Consider the following 23775-nt stretch of genomic DNA (forward strand, 5'->3'; position numbering starts at 1 on the left):
TGTTGTGTGTGTTATTGCGTGTGTTGTTGTGTGTGTTGTTGTGTGTGTTATTGTGTGTTATTGTGTGTGTTATTTTTTTTTTTTTTTTTTTTTTTTTTTTTTGTGTGTTATTGTGTGTGTTATTATTATTCCCTCAAGGTGTGACTGAGATATCACAGTCACAAGTGTGAGACAGACAAACGTACGTACAGATGGAGAGACAGACAGACAATCTGAAAACATAAAGCCTCTGGTCATGGCTGTCGCCGGCGTGGACACAAGGTAAAACCAAACCATTAATGTGCAGACTTGATCATCAGTTAGAGCCTATTTTATTTTATAACTCACACTCACACTGTTTACTGCTACCACTGTGTGTTTAGAAATGGTGGATAAAGTGTGTGTGTGTGTGTGTGTGTGTGTCTTACAGTGGTGCTATTGGACGGTAACTCAAAGTCCAGGTTCTTGTACGGCATCTCGATGACGTTGAAAGAGGCTGTAGATCGAACCACGTACGAACGGTTCTGATTCTCAGTCTGAAAAAGAAAAAAAACAGTCACATGTCTGACAGATCATCACAGACATCCAACCACTGACGGATCAAACATGTCCACGTGTCCACAGGGCTGTAGACTGCAGCCTGTACTACATCTGTTAGCTCATAGTTCCCATTAAAACTAGACTGAATTAGCTTTTAGCAGCTCCTGTCTGTGTTACTGTGTGGTACTTTTACTTCAGTAAAGTATCTGATTACTTCTTCCACCACTGAAAGTCACCAGTAACACAGACACACTAACAGATGGAGGCAGTGGGATTCCAGCAGCTCCTGGTATATAGAGATGTTTCTGGTTAAACTAAAGGCATCTTCCTCTTTATCCTATGAATCCTATCATCATGTTGTCAGACATTCAGAATTAGTTCATTTATCATTAGTTAATAAATCTATCTGAGGTAACTGTGAGAATGTTGTGTGTCTGTGGCAGTGTTTACCCTGAGGAAGTTGTTGACGGCCAGTCTGGAGTAGATGAAGAGGATGGCGTTCTTCCCTCTCTCCAGACGACCGACCTGACACCTCAGCTGCAGACACTCAGCTGTGGTACAGTCCTACACACACACACACACACACACACACACACACACACACACACACACATTTTTTTTACTATTTCAAATGAGTAAAATCTTAATTCACAGTCGTTCCACTCTCTCTCTCTCTCTATATATATATATATATATATATATATATAATCTGAACAGTGAGATTATTTCTCTGAGGCAGAAGAATGAACGCATCAAAACCAGTTAAAGTTCATTCATATTTCCACTGATCAGGACTCTCATCCATCACTCCTCAGTGAGCTGCCTCCTTGGCTGAGGCCTGACAACATTTTCTGCTTCAGCTGCACATCCAGTTATCATGGATTTCATGTGTGTCAAGAGTCTGCTCACAGAGAGGGGCAAATATACTGCACAGTTTGGAAGAAAAAGAAAGTGTGTACCAGCGTTTGCAGGTCGCCCAGTGTGTCTCTGGACTCCAGGTCTCTCTTGCGAACGTGGTTTCTGTTTCGTCCCTCCGTCTCCCGCTCTCTGGGCGGGACGACACTGGTGTTCTTCTGAGACGTCAACGGGTTCTGAAACCAAAGGTGAGATGTGAGTGGTGGATAAAGGTAGTTTTCCTGTAGACTGTGTGAGAGGTAAACAGGAGGAAAACACTCGTCTCATGCTCGTGTCTCAGCTTCATTTGATAAAAGATGATGCTGTGAGACAGGTGAGCCACGGATGTTGTCTGTCAGCTCCATAATCAAAAGCCATCGAGCAAGCCATGTCAAAGCTTCCACCCAGCTCAGAGAGGGTGAAGCCAATCACATCAACTCTATGGCACCTTTATCGCTGAGGATTTGTGTCCGTATTCAGTCGTTGAGAACCAGGGCTTTCACGCTGTATTGGAGATGCAACATCCCATCTGATGAACACATGGTGTGTTTAAATGTTCATGTATGTACAGTTCTCACCGACACGTTGAGCGGGTTGATCTCTATGTCGGTGGTACAGTTGATGGGTCCCTCTGTTTCGTAGCTTGTGATGTAGAGCAGAGAGTCGTTCTTAAACTGGTACGGCCACTCCACCTTCAGAGACGCCTTACTGAACGTACTGGGCCCGCTGTTCAGGAGCTGAGAGAGACGGGTGCAAACACAACACAACAGTGTGAAGATGTGTTGTATTACTGTTCATATAGATAAAGCTGTCCACAGTCTGACCCTTCACGTCAGGAACCCAGGACTGGATCCAAAGACAATCAACCCTAAAGTCCAGTTTGTTTGGTCAGTGTCACCATGGACCCCAGTGTCCAACTGAGTGTATTACATCCACATATACAGTGAATGTGTGTGTGTGTGTGTGTGCATGTACCTCATAGACGTGTAGTATTTGTGGTCCGATGTCGTCTCCAACCACAGGAGGGTTTTTAGGTTTCCAGTTAGCGATGGGAAGCAGCACCTGACCAGGGGACGACGACCTGCAAAGACCACACACACACACACACACACACACACACACACACACATTTTTTACAGTGTAAGCTACAGCCATAGTTGTATAAATGTTTTAGAGTTGATATGAAGTTGTGTTGACAGTAAAGGCACAAAAGTCTGTTCTGTGTTTATTCCTGTAACTATGGGTGTTCACATTTATATTCCCTTCACTACTTAAACCTACATTCACTGACCAAACATAACGCTGACATATCACTGTAAACACTTATCAAACATCCAGAGCAACATGATGATTCATGTAGAGGGATGTTTGTCTCCACCTGATAAATCTAAGTCCAGTATTCCCTCTCTTTTAGCTCGGTTTTTGGTCTCCACCAAAGACTTATTCTCAGTTGCAGAAGAAAATACAAGAAAATTCTTATTAAAATCTGGATGATATTAAGTTGAAAAATATTCTTCTCACTGGGTTATGGTCCAAGCTTTCCTAATTGTACTGTACAAGTTACCGCTCTAGGTAACATACAATCACGTTCTTCAGAGAAGTTTTTCCAGGGCGTGGGAGCTTGTCTAAAAACTGGTGTAAGAAACAAACTTTAAAACAGCGTCACTCCTCTGACAGTGTCTCTGCGATTCAGACACTGTCAGGGGAGACAGTCTGAACAGTTTCAGGCAGATTAATATCAGATCCGACAACTGATTGTATATAAAGATGGACCACAATACAGCTAGTGTTTTTTACCCTCTGATGGCGACTTTAGCGAGGACAGCCAGCTTGGTGACGCTGGAAACCCGAGGACTCGTGTTGTTGAACTGGTTAGAGCTGAAACACAGAGAGGAAACACAGATATATCCTCATTTAATCATCTCCATGTCATGAAAAAATAAACAAAAAGCATGAAAAACATTTATACTATAGAGGTCAGGACAGAAACTTTGAGTAGGTGGATATGAGGTTCTGTTGCTGCTGTACCAGAAGCAGCCACAGGGCGATTAAGCTGCTGGTCAGCTGGTGTGGTTTGATCAGCAGCTTAATCTAAAAATAGTATTATATATATATATATATATATATACGAGTGAGGCTTCGCCCACACTGATACGTTTTAGTTTTAAAGCACATCACTGTTGCTGTAGTTATGCCTGGTGTTCCTAGTTTCCCAGTTTTCAAGCCTCTAAAATGGAGACTTTTGGAAATGGTTCATGGCTCGTTTCCACACACTTTTATTTTGTGTCTATAATTCCATGTAATAGATGGAGTACACCCCCTAGTGTTTAACACAAGGAAATGCGTGTTTTTATGGACAGACAGAACCGCTAATTTAAGTGCTTGTCTATTTTTTACCCTTCAGTCTTATGGACAGTGGGGAGGTTGGTCTGTCAGTTGTGTCGCCAGTTTTATGAAATATTTTGTTAGTAAGTTGTGTGAACAACTAATCTTGGACACAGCTAGCATGCCACCAGTGTCAGCTAAATATACCATCAAAAAGTTATGCAAACTTCCTGTGGCACACAGCGCATATGATCTGTATCAATTCTACACAGAAAAAACTGGAAGGAGGAGTTTAGCAAACATGTTGACGATCATGGAGGTGGAATGAAGGTGATTATTTAAACATTATCAGCCCTTTACTGTTTACACCAGCACGTGCATGTCCAGCAAATGGTCATGTGATATGTGTTGTTTGGGATCTGTTAAAATGGACAGAGGTTATTTCTGCTACCTAGCTATGGCTAAAATGCTCGTCTGGATGGATCAGTGTGGAAGGAGCCTGAATCTGCCACTAACAGTGTGTGTCAGAGAGCTGAGGAGGGCTGAGCTGTCAGACTGTAACCAAAGGCCACTGAAACCCATCATTAACATAGCTCTCTCTCTCTCCCACAGAAACAAACACTCACCGATGGACTCAGAGGAATGTTAAGACTGGCTGTCGTCTGTGTGGCTGTGCAGAGCTGTGGGCTCCCTCCCTCACAGTTTCAGGGCTTTTGTCATTCAAACGAGCACCAGGACAAAAACTGCTCTGCTCTATTGAATGTTGATGTGGCAGCTGCTTACAGGCTGTTCACACATTCAGACTCACAGCAGCTCTCTCTCCCCTCTCTCCAGTCTGAAGCTTACTGGTTTGTTTGGCTGAGCATAAAACTAACAACTGTGTCAGTGCTATAGTTAATTAGTGTGTGAATTCCTGAGTTATTGGAATTATAAACGTTTTTGTGTGGTCACATTGATCTTTAACCTCCAAAAACTAATCAGTTCTACCTTGAGTCCAAGTGATGTTTTTACCAAACTGGAAGAAAATCCCTCAAGGTGTTACTGAGGTATAACATTCATGAGAATGTGACGGACGACCTGAAAACACGATGCCTCAGGTCAAGGAAAAACATCGGCAGCTATGAGGAGCATATTTTCTCTCTGATTTCTAAGTGGATTTCTGGAGGTTTGTTCAGAGATAATGACATCTTCAGGAAGTGGAGGTAACACTGAAGGGGCACTGAGGGGTCAGTGCTCCTCAGGTGTGACTGGCTGATCAAACCACACCAGCTGATGTGAGATCCTCTGATCCAACAAGTGCTGGACGAAGACAGACGACAGACAGGAAGTCACCTGACGATCTGCAGGTCGAACTTGACAGATGTGTCCTCCTCCGACAGCTGGTGCACGCTGAACCTCAACTCTGTCAGCACCTGGCCAATCACAGCAGGGAGGAGATGGCAAAGGACCAATCCAAAAGCAGGAAGGGACAAGAACATGTAACATCATGAAGAGGAGCAGTCTGCCTTCATTATTTGACAAGAAACAAGCACTGGTCGACTCTACACTGTCATAGACACGTCAGAGCAGCACCTAAAACACCCAGAATGCAACATGATATGACATCACTGACCTTGGTTCCTCCCTTCATGGGGTTTCCCAGGTCACACACCACCATCTTGGTCTGGTTTTCCTTCTTGTAAGCACAGGACAGCCTGGTGAAGGTCTGGAAAAACAGCCAGAGTTCAAAATCACAGTTCAACAGGGCTGGACGAGGTGTATTAGTGTCAACGATGGACAATTAGCAATTTCTCATTTATTACAAGTATTACAAGCTCTGACTGACACCCCGCTCTGGGTGAACGAGACGTTACCTGACTGCGGACGACCCCGGTGAAGTCGGCCTGTTGTGGAGGGTAGACGTGGAGCTCGGCCTCATAGGCGCCCTCTCCCAGATTCTCAGCCCTGATCTCCAGGGTCAGAGCGTTGTCATCGCCGATGTAGATCTGCTCACGGTCACTGAGGGAAAGAAAACAATCACAGTGGTAACACATCCTCTATTTCAGCCTCAAGGAGAAAACGGCGATATCACGTTCATGAAAATGGGACAGACTGAAAAACCTGCTTTGTGAGGTCACAGTGACCTCAACCTTTGACCTGCAACCACCAAAATCTAATCAGTTCATCCTTGAGGACAAGTAAACATTTATGCCAAATTTGGAGGGATTTCCTTGAAGTTCTAGTGAGATATCAGGCTCCCAAGAATGGGACCGACAGACAACCCTGACTGTCACCAGTAGGGCGCGTAACAAAACACTGACATCAGTCCATGTAGACTGCAGTAATGAACAGAGAACACAAAGATGAGGAGGGTCCCACCTCTTCACTGACAACCTCAGGTCAGGTTTACAGATGTTGTCGTCTCCACAGTCCAACAGGATGTGAGCCTGGGGGAAGGAAGGAAGACGATCAGTGGTTGAATGCTGAAAACTATCCGCCTCTCACAGGTGAACACACACTCACGCAGTGTTACCTGCTTGGTGACGTTGGATGGAGCCAACATGTCGAGGATGGGCAGCAGTCCGGTCTGGTCCGCCGCCTGCTGATAGTCCAGGCTGTACTCCATCGCCACGGAGATGGGAGTGATCTTATCCCGAAACTCCCGATCGTCCTAAGAGAGAGAGAGATTTCAACTCTTATTCTGAAGAGGTCAAACTTCCTGCCCCTGCTGCTCGTTCATATTTATGAGGCTGCGTCAGAAAGAGCTTTTTCTGCCCGTTTTGCCATAAACAAGCAGTTATTTACGATGTTGCTTACTAAATCTGGCATTTCTCTGTGAGTCTGTTGGTGGTTTGATGTCAGATTCACTGCTGCACAAAAAGCTGGTTTCAGATGTCCATTAAGAGCTCTTTTGCATGATCAACACCACTAAAATGACCAAACAAGGCTGCTTGTTCTGCTCTGCTCTGTCCTGTTGTGAGTTGAAGTAAGGAGTTTTCAGGAGACTTCAGAAGCTTTTACTGCAGCGTGATGCATCAAGGAGGAAGGTGACGTACATGACAGACATGAACAGGTTAATAAATACAATGCTGTCCTCTGGAGCGAGCATATTTAAACCCAGATATCTTCCTCTAACCTACTCTTTCAGGTACATGTGTGAAGACTCCTAAATCTGAACATGAGCTCATGTCTCACCTCATTCGTTCACTTCTGTCTCATTAAAGAAGAACAACCATAAATAACTAAGTATCCAAGAGACTTTATGAAGCTGCATATTTATCTGAATGTTGTTTACATCTTCTTCCGCCTGCTTATCTGGAGGGGCCCTGGTTGCTATGGCTATCGCTGATGAAATGGAGCAGCTGTAGTGACCTGTGAACGACCTTGTGTGTGAAGACTTACTGAATAAGATAATACAGACTGACAGATGGAGGAGAATAGACTTAATGAAAGAGAATTCACACTGCAGAGCGTCGAGCCTGTGGTCAGAAACAGGACAAGTCATTAAAGGTACTGTATGGAAGATTTACATGGAAAACCTGCTTTTTTTATTGTAACGTGACATTAAAAATGATTCATTCTCCAACCTTCTCTGTTGTCTATAACACCCTGTGGACTGATTTCTATCTAAAGGACTCGGGTCAAGTTTTCAGGATGTTTGCTCCTGGATTCAGAATCGGAGTCCTGCCGCCGTTATGAAACGACTGGTTCCCGGCACGAGAAATACTTCAACACAAACTCCACACAAAAACACAGACCAGAAAACTATTTCTGATGAAGCTCGTTTGGCCAAACGTAGAATTGGAGCGACATCGAGGGAAGACTGGGGTCAACATCAGCATCTGGTTCATGGAGGGACCTTTGTTCGTCTTTGGGGATCAAACCTGACCCTGAGCTGTCTCTCTTCCTATTGGACAGGTGAGCTAACGTTACTGCTCTCTAGTGTTAGCTTGCCTGCTAACATGGACAGATCAGTAGCAAACTACTGTGTTGAGTGGATAACGATCTGATCTGATCTGATCTGGCCGATAAATCGACGAGCTCACCTTTGATAATCACTTCATCGGCTAACAAACCAACGCTGGATCCCTGCAGTGTAGCTAAGTCACAGCTACCTGGCTAACCTCTGCTTGGTCTGTAATGTTATCTTCACGGTCGGACTGCGACTCGTGCACCTCCATCAAACACTCAGTGAGGGCTGGTAAAGACAGGGACTAGGGATAAGAACTCTATGGATGCTAGTAACAGGACACAGACTGCAGTTCACTTAATGTCCACAGGTGTCAGCAATAACAAGGGTTTTTCAGATACATACAGAACCTTTAAAGGACTCGAGACAGTTGGAAAATATTAATAGTACAGGTGCTAATGATGTGTCTTCAGAGCAGAGCTGTACTGGTTTGATATGAGGTTAGATTACATATAATAACCTCTGAGAAGAGTCGAGTGTCAGATCACCTGGAAACTGTCAGTAACTGCTGAAATGGTGATGTTAGCACATGAAACATGTAAAACAGATTCAGTGTAATTCAGCCTTCTCACCCTCAGGAAGACAGGCTGCTCCTCGCAGGCCGGCCCTCTGCCGTTGGACACCGTCATGTTCTTTGAGTACTGAAAGGTCCGACTGTGCAGGAAGAGCACGCGTTTGGTCGCCTCCTTCTGCTTCAGACGGTCCAACATGAGGTCCACACGAAAATCTGGAGGCAGTGAGATAATGAAGTGTTCTCAAAGCTGCAGAACCACAACTGATAATTATTAACACACACTGTTTTACTCACTGAGAGTAGCTGGAGCGCCGTGGCCGCTGGCCTTCAGACAGTACTTCACCTTAAAACTGGAAGACACACTTAGAGTTAGCTGTAAGCAGAGCTGATGCCAGACTTTTATTTTGTCTGTTAATATTCCAGATATCCAGACATACAGAGCAACTACCAGACGTATGTTTCACACAGCCATATAACAGCATTTAAACAACGACAAAACACAAACGTTATGAACCTCTTTTATCTAAAGTAGTCAACACGCCTGAACTCTGAGTGACGCCTGCTTTGACATGTTGGAGTTGAGACTTTTGAATTATAGAAGTTTATATTCACAGAGGATAACTCTGAGCCTGGGTCTTATTTTCCATGTGTTTGGGTGTAAATGACTGATAAAGACACAAATCTTTGGAATCAGAGCAGTATTGATCGATTGTCCACTTCAGTCTTGTTTTTGTCTCTGACAGACTCAGATTGTTCTTCTCAGTGTCTGACAACATGATGATAGGATTCCTACAGAGACAGAGCTTTTTATTCAAAGAGGAAGATCCAGAAACATCTCTATATATCACTACCAGAGAAAAACACCTCCACCTCCTTCATCTATCAGCTGATCGACAGCTACACACACCTGAAGCCAAAATCATGGTTATTGTTCAATGACTTTTAAAGTGTGAAACTGAAGTGAGTGATGTTGAGAGGTTATTATGGGATGTGGTTTGAGGTGGAGGATGTGAGAACTCACCAGGACACAGGTGTGCTGGTTCCAGGAAGTGTGCAGGTCTTTTCCTCTGGGTTGATGATCTGAGGCGTCAGGTCTAACGTGGCGTTCACAGTGATCACCGGACGGGCTCTGAGATAAACGCACACACACACACAGTGTTACAGATTGTTTTAGAGAGCTTAAACTGGTTTGATCTGATGTGAACCAGCTGAACTGACGTGTCCTTAAGACCGGTTCTGGCAAATTAAAAAGTCGCCTGCATCAGTGACCTGTGCCAACAGCGTCTCGGTGCTAAATCCAGCTTTAGTAATAAGGCACACAACAACCTCATGTTGATATTGTGTTTGTTTATAACCAGATTAACGGAGCCGCTGGCGTCTGACGAGCAGAGGCAGCATGAAGGAGATCAGTCACGCTGTGTTTGTTTATGAGAAAGTTCAGACTGAGTCTCAGAGAAAACTAAAACTGCACCAACATGGCAGCACGTTGGGTTTGAAGCAGACGAGGTGCCGTGGAAACGCTGCAGGAAATTAGAGTTACCGCCTCCACCAACCAGTCCAGCTGCAGTTAATTAGTGATGGCCAAAAATGAGTTTTTTTTAAAGTCACAATGACTTTGACCTTTGACCCTCAAAATTGAATCCATTCATCTCTGAGTCCAAATGAACATGTGATCCAAATCTGAGGAAACCCCCTCAGGACGTCAGTGAGATATAACGTTGAGGAGAATGTGACGGGCGAGCTGACAACGAGTTTTGCTTTCTGAGTATTTTCAGAATAAGAGCTCAGACAGTAACGCCATCAGATCGGAATAATCAGGTTTTCTGAGTGAAGGGTTAATGTAGATCCACAGTGAGCAGTCAGGATATAATTAGCTGCAGGAAAAAAGCTCAGATAAATGAATCAGCAGCAGAACCTGTACTGACGGGTTAAATTAGTCTTAAAAGCATCTATAAAGTCAGTGGGAGAAACGTGAATGAAAGCAGCAGCTCTTTGATATCAGAGGTGGCCTCGCTCATTAAACCCCTCAGCTTCCAACACAGCTCACACACACACACACACACACACACACACAGTATGATTTTTGATTACCTGTATAAAACAGCTTTGTCTGCTCCAAACACTCCCACTATTAAATCTGAAAGACAGAAACACACATCAGCTTTTTATTCTCAGCAGCAGCACAGACGTTCACTTCACTCCTGCTGCGCCTCCACACACACTCTGCACCTCTGTGTGTGTGTGTGTGTGTGTGTGTGTGTACCTGGATATCCATTCTGGTCTATGTCAGTGTTTCCAGTCATGGAGTATCCAAAGCTAGCAGGCATGTAGCTGGACGCCCATTTCCCCTGCAGGACCTGAGAGAGGACACAGCAGTCAGTAAGAATCATCCTCTGAGGAACATGAATCCTGTGGCACTGACGTGGCTGGAGAACAGGTACGGTTTTGATGTGGTGTTTACCTGGGAAGGTGTCGGGTCGGGGCCCCGAGGGCGGCCATTGTGGATGTAGACTAAGCCGTCGTGGTCGGGGCCTCCGTAAGGAGCAGAGATGGCCACGTCTGGAGGGTGAGGAGGGAAACAAGAGACATGAGCGGGGGGGTCATCAAGGTCACGGACTGGGTGTCAGTGTGTGTGTGTGTGTGTGTGTGTGTGTGTGTGTGTGCTAACTCTTACCGTTGTATCCGTCCATGTCCAGGTCTCCCAGCGCTGCGATGGCGGAGCCGTATCTGGCGTAGACCTCCGACCCCGTCAGCATCTGAGGTGGGTGGAAGGAAAATCCCCCTCGACCCAGGTACACAGACACCTGGAGGACACACACACACACACACACACACACACACACACACACACACACAGAGGAAGAAGCAAAAAGTAGTGAAGAACTATGTCAACTGTGAAGCTTCGTCAGAGCTGGAGATATTTGGCGGAGCAGTTATACATGTTGTAGAAGGTGTGTGTGTGTGTGTGTGTGTGTGTGTGTGTGTGTGTGTGTGTGTGTGTGTGTGTTTGTTTCCTACCTGTCCCACCTCCCTGAGTTTTCCATCCGACCCTCTGTCCATGAAGAGAGGAGCTCCGACCAACAGATCCACCAAACTGACCGACACACACACACACACACACACACACACACACACACACACACACACAGTGGTATTGATGTCTGTGGTGTTTTCATTAACATGTCTCCCTGAGCTCTCTCTGTGTGTGTGTGGGTTAGGGTTAGATTCAGATTAGCAGGATCTGTGTCCAACCACTTCTCTAACTCTCTAACAATCCCACAGAGGTCACCAGAGGTCAGAGGTCACCAGAGGTCAGAGGTCACCAGAGGTCAGAGGTCACCAGAGGTCAGAGGTCACCAGTCTAATATTTACTGTACTGGCCCTTTAAACTGAGCAGGAAACGAACAGACTCACCCGTCTTTATTCACATCTGTAGCAGCAACTGCATGTCCAAAGTAAGCAGCCATCTGCAGGAGAGGAGGAGAGGAGGAGGAGGAGGAGAGAGGAGGAGAGGAGGAGGAGAGAGGAGAGAGGAGAGAGAGAGGAGAGAGGAGGAGAGAGAGAGAGAGGAGGAGGAGGAGAGGAGAGAGAGAGGAGAGAGAGAGAGGAGAGAGAGAGGAGAGGAGAGGAGAGAGAGAGGAGAGGAGAGGAGAGGAGAGAGGAGAGGAGAGAGGAGAGGAGGAGAGAGGAGAGAGAGGAGGAGGAGTTTTATTAAATCTCACTCGGCTGTTGGAAATGATAAAACATGAAACTCCAACAAGCAGAGAGGCTGAACACGTCGACTCCTGAAGGAAAAATCTTTTCTGTCACACACATTGTTTCTAGCGACAGGTCACATGTTCAGGTTCACTGGCTGTTCACTGAGCAGCGTCAGGACGAGGACGTCACCTCAAACTCCCACAATGCTGCTGTGTTTTTAAAGTGACCTGGCTCCTCCAGAATCCAGCCTGGAGAAACTGATCCCAGTTCTCTTCTTCAAAAACCCACAACCTGCTGACTAATGGACACGACGGCAGAGAGGAGGGAGGAGACAGATAGGAGTGGTTGGTTGTGTTCAGAGGGAGCGTTATGGAGGACGGACAGGAAAGAGAAGAGGAACTCTGTCATTAACTCTGCAAACCACTCTTCCTCCCCTCCCTGCTTCTCCTTCCTCCAACATCCCCACCCTCTCCCTCCCCCACCTCCTTCTCTCACTCCTCTCCTGCCTGCAGCTCTCACTCTCTTCTTACAACAGTTCTTATCGATCAGAATCTGAAGGCTGCTCTCTGAACCTGGTCTGAGGTCAGTCTGTGTCTCTTCCAGAGTCATTTCTCCTTCATTTAGACACAAAGAGCTGATGAAGCACAGTGAATCATCAGATATCAGATCATTTAAGGCAGGTTCCAGCTCTGTTTTATTTCAGAGTGGGAAACTTTGGGAGTTTAACTTTATCCCAACGTCACAGTTTGATTCAGCTGTGCTTTCAAACTGAGTCTCATGTTAATAAATAAAAGAGAGTGACCAGACCTTTTTCTTTTAATCTAATTCCCTGACTGTCCAGTGAACTGGTCCCGATGAGGGTGAAACTAATAAAGCTTTGTTTGTTCAAAGAAGCTGCCATGACAGGGCAGTCGTCAGACTCGTTGTTGAGGACGACGCCACAGTGTGTGCATGATGTACAGCAGGGGGCGCCAACTACGTTTGGCCTCAGATCAGAACATAGTCAGACTCTAATTTAAGATTTGATTAATAAAAATGCCAGTGGAACCTGAGGTAAAACTTTGGCTGCAAAAAAGAACGTTCTCATGCTTTTATTTTGTAGGCTCAATCTCTACAGAGGAGGTGACCCTGTGTAACTGTAGCTGGCAGTGACTGTATATAAAGATGATGGAGATCTGTTGCTGGTCTGGATAAACATATAACAGTCTTTCTTCAGGTTGGGGGAGGTTCTGGATTTGGACATTGGAGCTGTATGTGGACCTGATTTTATCACTGGTGGACCAGTTTTGGCCTACAGACCACCTGTTGCCCACCACAGCTGTACACTGTCCAGAACTCTGCGTTTGACTTCTGCTTCTTTTCTTCTGTCAACAACACGTCATCATCAGCATAGAAACGTAGATTTTTCTGGAGCCTGTTTGTTCAGTGTGGTAGAAGAGAAGAATCACCAGCTGTGTGTGTGGAGCTCTGCTACATCAACACCCTGACGTCAGTCCTGCAGCTCACCTGTGTTCCTGTGAAGTTGACCATGGACTCCATGTTGTTGCCGTTGAAGATGTTCACCTGAAACATGAGAACACAGGACGTCAGCTGAGCGATAAACAAAGGCTCTTCAGTCACTGTCACCCTCTGACCAGACAGACGGAGAGACGACCATGTGACTGTTGGATGACACTAATGTCTCATTGTGTCAGTGTCCATGTATGTGTGTGTGGACTTACATAACCCAGTGCCTTCTCCCCCCGCGGTACTCCAGTCACATAATCTGAGGAGGTGAGGAAAGAGGAGCCAAGTCAACACACTGCTGACTGGTTTGGTTTGCATCTGCTGTTGCTCTGTGTACCTGAGCAGGTTCCATCTCCCTCTGACTGAGTGAGAGTCAGCAGCTCAAACTGCTGGAATCAGACCCAGAGAGTTCAGACTGATGCTGAACTGTAGATCAGTTAAAGAGACTTAGAGTCATTAAAACCAGAGTTCATCTCTGAGATCCAGGAAACTGACGCAGAGACCAAGAGTCAGAGACAGAGTTTGGAGTTTGTTACAGCCACAACACTTCCTGCTCCAGAAGGAGAAGGGCATCATGGGTAATATACACTGTTGGACCGTGTTTCCAGTCAACAGATTGATAGGTTTTGTTGTTTTCTGTTCATGGAAACCACTGAACCACTCAGACTCAGAGCTACAACAGAGTTAATGAGCACCTCTGGCAGCAGGGGGCGCTGCTGAAGTTACACTGTGTCACTTTAATATTGTTATTATTGTCCACAGGCTGGGAGGTCCTTGTCATTTCCTGCATCATCACAGACCTTGTTTTATTCAACCCACAGATATTCACTTCACTATGATGTGAAGACAAAGACCAGAGGAGAGATCATTTCTCTGCTGACCTGCATTTACATCTTTAATGCACCTGGTGATCAGAACAACAGTAATGCATTCAGCCATCCCAACAATGACATCTCTCTGTCCTTACCTTCTTTTCCATCGTCATTAAAGTCTCCAACTGTCACCGAGTATCCTGGTGAACACAGAGAGAGTCACTCAGTAAAACTACAAACACCATCTTCCTCTAATCACTCTGCAGTGACCTCAGACGGAGCTCCATCAGGACGTACTGTACATGAACACCACTGTTAGTCTGTGTTATTGTGCTGCACTACGTCCTGTGTTCTGCTCGGTAAAATCCCTGTTTTTGTCAGTGGAGTCTGGTAGAGATATATGACAGTATAACAGCTGTATGTGTTTTCACAGATGTTAAAGGTCGCGGCAGAGTGAAGTGTGTGTGTGTGTGTGTGTGAGAGAGCATGTGGTTACCGAGGTAACTGTCGTCGTACTGGGCGCCGGCCGACTTGGTGGCGAGGGTGTTCCCGTACGGGGTGACGTATTTGTTGTTGAACCGGGAAAAAATCTCTGAGACATCATCAGAAATCAGCTGACCTGAGGAGAGAGGAGAGAGGAAGGAGAGAGGAGGAGGAAGGAAGGAGAGAGGAGGAAGGAGAGAGGAGGAGGAAGGAGAGAGGAGGAAGGAGAGAGGAGGAGGAAACGATAACAGGAGAACAGAGAAAGATTATCAGAGAGCAGAGAGAGAAGGTACAACTTTACACGAGTTTGTTTACAAGCTGATTCAGAAAAACACACACAAGCTGTAATTAAAGGAGCCACAGAGACACAGTGTTAACAGCTGTCTAATCAGAAACAGCCCTGTGTGTGTGTGTGTGTGTGTGTGTGTGTGGCTGGTTGTGTAATTGTGACTCGACAGGAAACAATAATTAGCTAACACACCCCGGGCAGAGAGAGAGAGAGAGAGAGAGAGAGACTCAGGATATATACACACCCTCTAATGTCAGACAACTACACAAACATGGATTACAACACACTCCAGATACACACACACACACACACACACACACACCCTGAGTGAAGCCTCACCTGCCTGGACCTGTTCATTAAAGTCTTAATGTGGTGAGGATGCAGCCCAGTCTTAATTAAAGCAGCCTGACACTGGGTCCTCTTTGGAGCCAAACTGTCCCCATTAAAAGAAGCTGAATGAGCTGTGATCAGCTCCTGTTTGTTGTGTGGTCACAGACACACACAGCTCTCACTGGATCACTGTGACACTGAGCACAGCTTAAAAACAGGAGGAATCTCAATGAAGTTCTGCAGTGAATAGTTTATTAGTGATGGTGATAATGAACCTTTCTGCTCAGTTACAACAAAGCCTGGAGGAATCCAGAGCACAGAGGAACTACACAGTGTTAGTGTGGCGTTCCTAATAAACTGACCACTTAACACCTGATCCTCACACTGCACCCACAATGACACAAGTCAGCCTGCTCACAGTGACACAGCAACACAACACAACACAACAGCAACACAACAACAGCAACACAACACAACAGCAACACAACAACAGCAACACAACAACAGCAACACAACAACAGCAACACAACAGCAACACAACAGCCCGACAGCAACACACACACTCTCCCAGTGTAACACTCACCCTGCCAATAGAAGCTGCCAGGTCCTCCCACCACCACTCTCTTGTTCTTCTGAAAAGGAATCATGTCATTACTTCCATTTCTTATTCGCCTCAGTACAGAACAGCCCTCACACTGAAACAGTGAAGCAGCTTCATCTGTGGGATATTAGATATTTCCTCCTCATCTGAAATATCTCAACTAACTGATAGATTGCCACGGCGTTCTGTGCAGACATTCATTGTTTCCAGAGGCTGAATCCAGGTTACTTCAGGTTACTTTGACTTATAGAAAATCTACAGGCTGCAGCACAAACTTAATGGTTCAGTCAAACTGAGAACATGTTTGTCTTCATCCTACAGAGTTTAATGAGGACAGGCATAACACTGTTCAACATTAATGTCCACACATGACGTGTGTGTGTAAAAATGTAAAAATACCAAGGCCAAAAAAGACATACAACAAAAAATATTTGACCAATTATCAGACCTAATTGTGAGTCAACCTGTTGCTCTGTTATTAACTCCAGACCACAGCTCTGCTCACAGTGCTGCAGAGAAAAGCTCTGTGAGTCAGCACCCATGATAACACCAACAGATGGGTTTTTCTGGGTCAGTCTTTGTTCCCTACCTTGAGGAAGTCCACACTGAAGCCGGCCTGGCAGAAGCCCTGCCCCTCAGGTGAGTTGGCATCTGCACAGAGAAATCAAACATTTTATCATATTTAATGGAAATGTTTCAACTGGTTTATAGAAATCAACAAAGCTACAGTCAGCTGTCAGAAGCCCGGCTCTTTCCTCTTATCGCAGAGCAGCTGAACAAACACAGATCACCGCTGTGTTTTTATTGGTGATTCTACAGTAGAATCCTTCACGGCTGCTCTGTGTTTTATTGTTCTGAGTGCGGTTGAAATCACCAGTTACTGAGTCCTGATCCAGGACGCAGCACTGCTGACCTCAGGGCTCCAGACAGACGGCGTCCAGTCCTCTACCCCGGGACAAGAAGGATCTCATATATCATTTCTTTATTATCTATTCTAAACTATTCCTTAGCAGGTGACAAACTGAACCGAGTGCTAACTGGTCTCCTGCTGGTAATACAGCACGAGACCTGAAAGGTTCTGGTGCAGATCTTGGCATGACACCGGTCCTTCTATCCCCTCAGTCATCAGGACCACAGACCCTGAGTCCAGCTGACTTAACTTTATCAGTCACTGGATATAACCAGCTAACTTTACAGTGTATTAGTGTAGAGCTCTCTTTCAGCTCTGTGTTTGGTCTCCTCCTCCTCCTGAGGGAAATCTCTGGCTCTCCAGCTGCTGAATGAATCACCAGCTGCTCTCTGACTGAGTCTGTCTGCTGCTCAGCAGGTGGAGGACAGAGGCTGTGAGAGCTGTGAGAGTGAAGATGAACGTCAACCACAACCAAGAGAGGAACAGCAACGCACTGTTTCTCAGCCTGGTGTGAAGTTGCTCCTTAAACATGCAACAGCTTCATGGTTCAGTGTTTATCGCACATTATACAACAAGTAGTTCCAACCGAGCAATCTGATTGGTCCACAAGACATTTAGAATGTGCTCCAATCAGTATGACAGCACACCTTACTCATCACTAAAAATATTACTCCGCCATACACATTTTACTTTGTTGGTCATAGTTGTGTAATCGCAAGATTACACTCGAAGGTGTCCTTTAATGTCATCTGAGCAAAGCGCCTCGGCTTTCTCCATCAGCTGTGACACGGTGCTATAACTTAAAATTCATATAAAAGTTTGCGGTTGCAGAAGCTACATCTGTGTGAGTAAATAAACCAGTGTCTTTGTTATTGATAAAAGTGAGCATGCATTTGTGCAGTAGGCTGTTGGTTTAGCTTGGTAAAGTCCTGAGATCTCAGTAAAGCATTAACGTCAGCTCAGAGTTCACTCATCTGGGACTAGAAAATCATTTCTGTTGCTAGGTCGTTACTAAGGCTCTGATTATTTGCCGTAGTGATAAACTTGGTTCCATTACATATAGGAGTCCACTGACGTGACTGACTGTGTTCCAGTTAATAGTCAGACCCCATGTATTTCCATGGAAACGGGAAAAACACTCGTTAAAACCTTTTAATTTTGAGAGCAAATTGCTCCTCAACGTGAACAGATTTTGATTAGACATTTTACTTTGTTGGTAATAGTTGTATAATCGCAATACTAAACTCGAGGCTGTGCTTTAACGTTCATTTGAGCACGACAGTGATGCGTTCAGCAAGCATCACTGAAGTCGGTTAATAACTCTCAGTTAATATTGCTTAATTAACTCTAGAAAAAAGAGCAAAGCAGGACAGAGAGAGGGAAAGAACAGACTTGATCTGCAGGGTGAGTATTCCACCACGGTGCCTCCTTTCTTCAGGTAACACGTTCCCACCGGCTCTCGCTCAGAAACACCAAAGGTCGACCACTGGTACAGAGGAGCACAGGCCTGGAACACAAACACACTGCCTGAATACACAAACCACCACGACACTGCAGAGAAACACACCTTATCTTCCAAATACTGTAGATGGTGATTCTGAAACTCAGTTTGTTCATGCAAACATGCTTGTACTGATCGACCACCAGCAGCTCAGTGTGAAGGTGGATTAAAGCCTCTGGATTCTCTACCGTCTCTACAAATGTTACTGAGTGAGACAGACTGATGGATCTGCATCGATGCTATGAATGAAGTGAATTTCATTTAGCTTTTACAGTGTCATTAATGCATTCTTCCACAGCCTCACTACAGGAAAGGGCTGTTTAAAGGTCCATATTTGGTCTTAAAGCAACAAATTTCAACAAATCTTCCCTTAAAATCTCAGCTTCAGAATCATCTTGATGGTGCACTGACTTGTAACAGGGACAATGGAGCCTCTGTCACTCCCCCTCTGTCGTGTGTTAAGAAGAAGCTAGCTTTGCAAGTCTTTCTTTCATATGCCGCTCTCATTACCTGTAACCGGTCGGACTCAGGGCCCAACAGAATTTACAGCACCGGTGTCCTGTAATTATCACCTGTGGCTGCGGAGGACGCTGCTGCTGCTAAGCTAAAGTTACATAGTCCTGCTTTGAGGTTCAGGTTTAGGGTAATGGTCGGGGTTAGGCATTTAGCTGTGTAGGTATGTGAGTGAGAGTCCCTGTAAGTATAGAAAAACAAACGTGTGTGTGGAGTTTCTTACCAGGATGTGCTCTCCATCAGATCGTACCGAGGCACCGAACCACTGCTTGGATTTAAACTCCATCTGAGCCCCTTGAGGATTCTTCCTGTCGTCTGCAAAGAGCGACAGCACAGTTATTAACAGATTAAATGACAGAGATATCAGAGAACCTCAGTGGTCAAACAGATCTGGTGACCGTCCTGAGACGAACCACACTGCTTCAAGGTCTTTTGTCTGTTTGACATAAGCCGGCCTGTGGTTGGTACTTGAATCCTCGAGGCGTAAAGTCCCTCTCCTTTTTACAGCTCATCCAAAACTCAGCTGTTAGCTGCTGTTTTAACTGCCACCGATCGTGGCTTTGGTTGCTCTTTGCATTGAACACAAAGCTGTACTGCCTCTTTTTAAGTCCAGAGAGGTTTTTTTCATTATGTTCCCACCCCACCCACATGATCCTCTGTTCTCATTGTTCCAAGGTCCAGACTTTCAACTATATATTACTTTGTTGGTGTTTCATTCATGTTTAATCTTCTGTGTCCTTATTTGTATCCTGTTTTTATTTGACAGAATTATCAGACATGACCATTTGTCGCAGTATTAACACAGTTTTAACACAAAACCAAAGATAAAACGTGTTGTCTGTTTGATTAATGTTAAATTAAACTGAAAATCCCTTCAGTCTTTTTAACACACAAATTACTTTGGAAAAAAAATACTTGAAGAAGAAACAAATGAACTGCAGTGGCTTTTGGTTTAGTTCATCTCTATCAAACCTAGTCTTAACTTGAGGAGAGGGGGGGCAGGTTCTTTGGACTCTACTGGACTGTGAGGCCAGGCAAGGCAGGTCTATTTGTACTGAACCTTTCAACAACAAGGCAGTTTGAAAAAAAATTGTACTTAAGAAGAGTACTTGAGTAAATATACTTAGTTACTTTCCACCTTTGGGAACTGAACAACTTTCTTCACAAGTTAGTTCTGTAACAGCTGTACGAATGTATACTCAGATGATAAAAACCACAGTTCTGCACCGTGTACACTGTGTACATGTACAGGACTTTATATATATTCATATGACAGCAGCCAGGCCCGGCTCTCAGCCTGAATTCAGCTGACTATAGTTATACTGAAACTCCACAGAGCTCTGAGGAGTCCTACACAAGTCTGACACAATCTGTCGATAGATGAATATTTAAGCCTGGTCACAGACAGTGAGGAAATGTTTGGGATTTTCCCGTCAGGGCGGGAAACTCCAGCCTGCCGACAAATGTTGGCTGCGCCTGATTAATTTCCAACAGAACGTTTGGCTGATAAGGATCCTGGTGTCCATCAGACACACACTGTGGATACAGGGCAAAAGGATCAGTAAATCCAATATTTTATCCCTAATCTGTAATTATGGTGGTGAACCAGCTACCCACAATGCCAGGGGTTTTCTGCCAGCTAGTTCCCACCTCAACAGCACTGTAACCATGACAACAGACTTTTTGGTACATTCCTAAACCAAAAACATGAGTTTATGTCAACAGCCACATGGAGGAGTGAGTCAGGTAAAGTTTCTTATGTTTTATAGTGTGAAACAGCAGAGACCAGGACACAGATGTATCGTGGTCAGAGAAGTTTTTCCTTTGAATTTTAAAAAAGTTCCAAGTTCACAGGACAGCTTCTTCTTCGTTCACTCTGATCTGCAGAAACAATTGTAAACCCAGCAGAATGCAGCCAGGCCAGTAGGTGGCGATGTAACGTGATGAGTCTGCAGCACAAACACGGCTTGATAGTTGGCCATTGCTGTTGTTGCTGTGTTTTGTTGCCAGTTTCTACAGCGACAGTAAGGATGGTGTTTCCAAAAGATTACACCCTGAAACTCTGGAGAAGTTTGTGTTGTCAGGAAAGACCAGACCACAGCCACAAGGTTTACTGTTAAATACAAACGCCAGTGTGGTGTAAACAGGACCTAAGAGTTCAGTTTGAAGGTCTTTTCACAAACAGTGTGTAATAAAGAAACTATGAGATACTCGCCCGTGAATATGCAGGAGCTGAAGCTCCGCCACGGCCGGCTCTGATGTTGGTGGGACAGTTTGAGGTCCTGAGAGGCTAGGGCTGTATCTGAGGAGGCCAAGGACCAACTACAGGGATCCTCTGACCCAGATCAGCCTCTGTGAGTCTGTGTGATTGTGATGCCTTCATTCGCAGTGCGAACACAAAAGACAAATCAACCTCCTTCCAAACAAAAAGTTACGTAGCTGTTTTACTGTGTAATGTGTTTGAAAAAATACACTGACGTGTGAATTGACTGCATGAAAAAAATGCCCTCAGTGTGAAATGACTTCATCCATGTGGATAAACCTCAATGCTAATTAGCACAAAGTTTATGGTGATGGGAGCGTCATTAGTTCTGCAGGTGATCGGTCATAAAATAAAGTATCGGATGAGTTAAAATGTGACCTGATGAGGCGCTAGAGGAAAAGTCAGAGGATCATCACAGTTCATCCTAAGCAGGGCTGCAACTATCAACTATTTTCATTAATCAACCTACTACTGATTCATGTCAAAGAAACATGTCCAACAGAGACGTCCTCAAACGTCTGGCTTTGTCTGACCAACAGAGACAGGACAGACAATCACAACATGGTGCGTCTCACTTTTATTTATATCTTGTTTTCCGCTCAGTTCCTGCTACACATTTCCCAATAAAGTAGAAAAATAAATGCTTAAATCCTTCAAACATATAAATATCCAGTGGGGCAGCGTGAGCAGACGACTCACACTCCTGAAGGAAAATAAAAAACCCAGCAGGAACAAAAGCCTGTGGTGCATCATGGTTAGACTGTCAGACAAACACTGAGTCAGAGTCATACCACACACACACACACACACACACACACACACACACACACACAGCAGAATTCAGAATTCCAGTTAATTCTGTTCTTTGGTCCAGTAAAGCTTTAGCCAGCGATCACGTGGGTCAAATAACAACAACAAAGGTCTCTATTGTGGAGGAAAACACACACACACACACACACACTGCACCACAACCAGGCCACTCACTCACTCACTAACAGCATTACAGTCAGCAGAGCCTGCAGGGTGTCGGTGCCCTCAGTCTTGGCTCAGAGGCACTTCAGCAGCGCAGGGCAGCCAGTAGTTAGAGAGAGAAGTTAAACATCCTCCTCCTCCAGATTCACTGAAGCTCCAGGAGACTAATTCACCTTTTATGGACACAATGGGCCTGAACAGGACCCGGCAGCTGAGACCAGGTCTGAGATCATCAGCTCCCAGATGCAGCTGCTGATCGGCTTCTCCTCTGACTTTAAGAAAACCACTCTGTCACAGCGACCGGAGCAGGAGCAGGGTGTAACTGCGTAAGAGTGTGGTGTGTTTGTTACTTCCTACTTTCATGGCCGAGGTCTCCCACAGAATACCAACCAGGCTCAACACACACACACACACACACACACACACACTGCTCTGTCTGCTGCTATTTACACTTCACTCCTCAGTCATTCAGCACCTCCTTCTTTTGTGCTACAAACATGTCTCTGAGATTTGTCTCCTGCAGTTTCTTCTGCCTTTTTATTGACAAACTGAAGCAGCACAGAAATGAGCAGCTGGCTGCAGGCAGAGGGGAGAGTGTGGTTTCTGAGTCTGAACCAGTTTGCACATGATTTAAAAGTTACAGTTATCATCATCTTCATTGGTCTTTCCCCCCCGAGCTGAAAACTGTAGTTACATCACATCACATTAATCTGGGTTTCCACCTGGTGAGTTTCCCTTTTCTTTACAAAAACTTTTTTTGTAAAAGACACAAGACTCAGTCAGTGTAAACGAAGCCATCAGGTTTCTGAACAGTGACACCCACGGCAGCAGAGAGTGAATCATATAAAGAGGCTGGTTGTGATGTGAAACTCTGAGGCTGCAGTGTTTCATTAGAGGATCAGACGTGTGTTGAAATAACACCGTTCATACAGTGTGCAGCCACCAGCTCATTATCTGAGATAAATCGTAATCGTGAGGCAATACTGTCCACACCCAGACTGACTGATAAAGCAGTGGGGCGGCTGCTGTTTGCAGCAGGGTCATAAAGCTGCCGCTGGGTGTATTCTTCTGATGGAAACAACAAGACAGAATGAAGTGTCCCAGTCTCAGACAGTAACAGACAGAGGACATCACTGTGATCAGTATTCTTCCTCACCCTCAGTCTCGTTTTACTTCCTCCGCTGTGCCAGATAATGTAACTCACACAGGTTTATGTTACCATTTTCTCTCAGCCTGACAGACAGCTCTGAAGACTACAGTACCCATGAGCCTCAGCTATGGAGAGAAGCTGGTGTGAGTCAGAGCGGCAGTAAATATAAAACACTTCATCGTTGTAGTCAGGAACAAGACACCAGTCATTTCATCCCAAACTGCAGAGTGTAACGTTTTCTGTAGCTTCTGCAGCCGTTAGCGGTACGGCTGAGCGACTTTGGAAAAACATCTAATTGTGATTTTTCTGACAGATTTTAAATTGGCGATATGATTTGAACTTACTTTAACTCTCCATTGCTGCTGTCTGCAGGCAGCGCACCTTAAAAACACTCATTTACTTTGGTCTGACTTTCGGACATTTTGAGTCGACGTCTATGACCTGCCATTGTCCTCACCACGAGCTTCAGTCGCTTTGACTTGTATGACTGAGTATGACTGTCAATGACCATCAGTTAAAAACACAATAAATCGTTCAGATTAGCA

The 23775-nt window shown here is 45.1% G+C and overlaps 1 protein-coding gene across 2 annotated transcripts in view; it reads right to left on the bottom strand.

The window, feature by feature from the left end:
- Positions 1-23775, bottom strand: part of itgav (integrin, alpha V) — a 45842-nt gene that overhangs the window by 16384 nt on the left and 5683 nt on the right. The window contains exons 3-30 of one of the 2 annotated variants that reach the window (XM_018674186.2): positions 19069-19160; positions 18224-18338; positions 16511-16572; positions 15904-15949; positions 14715-14837; positions 14374-14418; positions 13622-13665; positions 13407-13463; positions 11616-11668; positions 11220-11295; positions 10876-11005; positions 10663-10760; positions 10465-10558; positions 10293-10338; positions 9223-9330; positions 8496-8551; positions 8260-8414; positions 6251-6388; positions 6097-6164; positions 5592-5736; positions 5351-5443; positions 5071-5150; positions 3211-3291; positions 2389-2494; positions 1992-2150; positions 1479-1610; positions 970-1083; positions 408-515 (exon numbers count right to left, since the gene is read on the bottom strand). In XM_018674186.2, coding sequence (XP_018529702.1) covers positions 408-515; positions 970-1083; positions 1479-1610; positions 1992-2150; positions 2389-2494; positions 3211-3291; positions 5071-5150; positions 5351-5443; positions 5592-5736; positions 6097-6164; positions 6251-6388; positions 8260-8414; positions 8496-8551; positions 9223-9330; positions 10293-10338; positions 10465-10558; positions 10663-10760; positions 10876-11005; positions 11220-11295; positions 11616-11668; positions 13407-13463; positions 13622-13665; positions 14374-14418; positions 14715-14837; positions 15904-15949; positions 16511-16572; positions 18224-18338; positions 19069-19160 — 2624 coding nt within the window. Of the gene's footprint in view, positions 1-407; positions 516-969; positions 1084-1478; positions 1611-1991; positions 2151-2388; positions 2495-3210; positions 3292-5070; positions 5151-5350; positions 5444-5591; positions 5737-6096; positions 6165-6250; positions 6389-8259; positions 8415-8495; positions 8552-9222; positions 9331-10292; positions 10339-10464; positions 10559-10662; positions 10761-10875; positions 11006-11219; positions 11296-11615; positions 11669-13406; positions 13464-13621; positions 13666-14373; positions 14419-14714; positions 14838-15903; positions 15953-16510; positions 16573-18223; positions 18339-19068; positions 19161-23775 lie in introns of both variants that reach the window. The other variant, XM_018674185.2, reaches the window with a different exon arrangement.

This window comes from Lates calcarifer, linkage group LG1 (genome assembly GCF_001640805.2).
Source record: "Lates calcarifer isolate ASB-BC8 linkage group LG1, TLL_Latcal_v3, whole genome shotgun sequence".
NCBI lineage: Eukaryota > Metazoa > Chordata > Actinopteri > Centropomidae > Lates > Lates calcarifer.